At 39.2% G+C, this 1345-nt stretch overlaps 1 protein-coding gene across 1 annotated transcript; it reads right to left on the reverse strand.

Moving 5' to 3' along the window:
* Positions 1–505: 505 nt before the first annotated feature.
* Tsp_15360 (peregrin) lies at positions 506–1330 on the reverse strand. The gene is made up of 4 exons (XM_003367859.1): positions 1267–1330; positions 937–1037; positions 719–855; positions 506–644 (listed from the first exon to the last, which is right to left on the reverse strand). Exons 1-4 carry the CDS (start codon positions 1328–1330, stop codon positions 506–508), a joined length of 441 nt encoding a protein of 146 aa, XP_003367907.1.
* Positions 1331–1345: the final 15 nt, after the last annotated feature.

Genomic DNA, 1345 nt, shown 5'->3' on the forward strand with positions numbered 1-1345 from the left:
TCCGGACACACTGACTGACTTTACTATTTCATTCATTACGCTTAACCCCTTCATATGGGCGGGCTTGTTCTAAATAAACGGTAAAATATTTTCCATTCACCACAACGTGAATCTTTTTTTTCCAGTTAATATCATCATCACAGAGCTTGCCAACTTCGGCCACAATGCAAATTCTTCAACAATGACCAACCGGGGTTTTTTTTTTAAGACGAGCAAAATATTTTACTGATCAAAGTATGGAAGTGTTGTTGTTTATTTTTTTAAACCAACAGCGATTCAACAAAACCAATGACGTTACAAATCACACGTTTCATGAAGCTGACTTGGATTTGCTTGTTCCCAGCGACAATTTGTCCAAGGTATGAGATACCTGGGAAGATGATGGTTCTGCTTAGTGACAAAGACAACAGGGTGCAGAGTTGTAACGAATAACAAATGACGTGCATTTACATGCCAACTTGTGAACACATTCCACGGCAGACAGCTATCCTTCGAAACTACAACGCTACCTGTACTTCATAGCTTCCTTGTATGCAGCTGCAATTGATTGGCGATATAAAGTTTTGCGCGCTTCAGCTACTTTCTTTTTGTCCAAACTTATATCAAGTCCTAACGGTTTCAGGCATCTCTTCGGTAGCCAGTTCCTGGTAATTAACAGATGCATCATATGCATATGATAAGCAAAAAAATTGGAACCAGCAGAGTTGAGTGATCCTACCAGGTGTGCATTGGCTTGAAGAGCATAACGAGGTACGATCCATCGTTGGGTTTGAGTTGAAGAACATCTTCCGGCGGAGATGGTATATCGGCAAGTTTACCCGTGAAACCAGTGCGAGGCATATCTGGATCAATTTCCTGTACAATGATGAATAATATGAAAACTACTGCCTGCGTGAGAATCACCATACTTATAAAATAAGATCTCTGTTTACGTACCAGGACATGAAACCAGGGCATTGTGGAACGTTTTGCCCACACCAAGTCCAGCATTTCAAAGACAAATTCATCTGCAATAGGTTCATCGGAAACAGGCTCATCTGCAAATGAAAGTGATGAATAGAAAAATTAATATCGTATAGATAAATGAAGATAAGCGAGAAAAAATTCCCCTACCACTATGATGTTGCAAATCCATCGATGTTGGAATATCATCATTGGTCGTTTTCAAACTGATATTTCATATTTGTAAAACTTGAATGTGAACTCGTTCGATTTGTCACAATTGAAGTTCACTAATTTTGTGAAAAATTCACATTTCAAGCTTACCTGAAGTTTCTTCTGCATGATCAACGAACTTCCCTTTCACATCACCTACATTGAGGGCCAACATTGGTAAGCATCCATT

The sequence above is a fragment of the Trichinella spiralis genome (genome assembly GCF_000181795.1).
Source record: "Trichinella spiralis strain ISS 195 chromosome Unknown Scfld3564, whole genome shotgun sequence".
Lineage (NCBI taxonomy): Eukaryota > Metazoa > Nematoda > Enoplea > Trichinellida > Trichinellidae > Trichinella > Trichinella spiralis.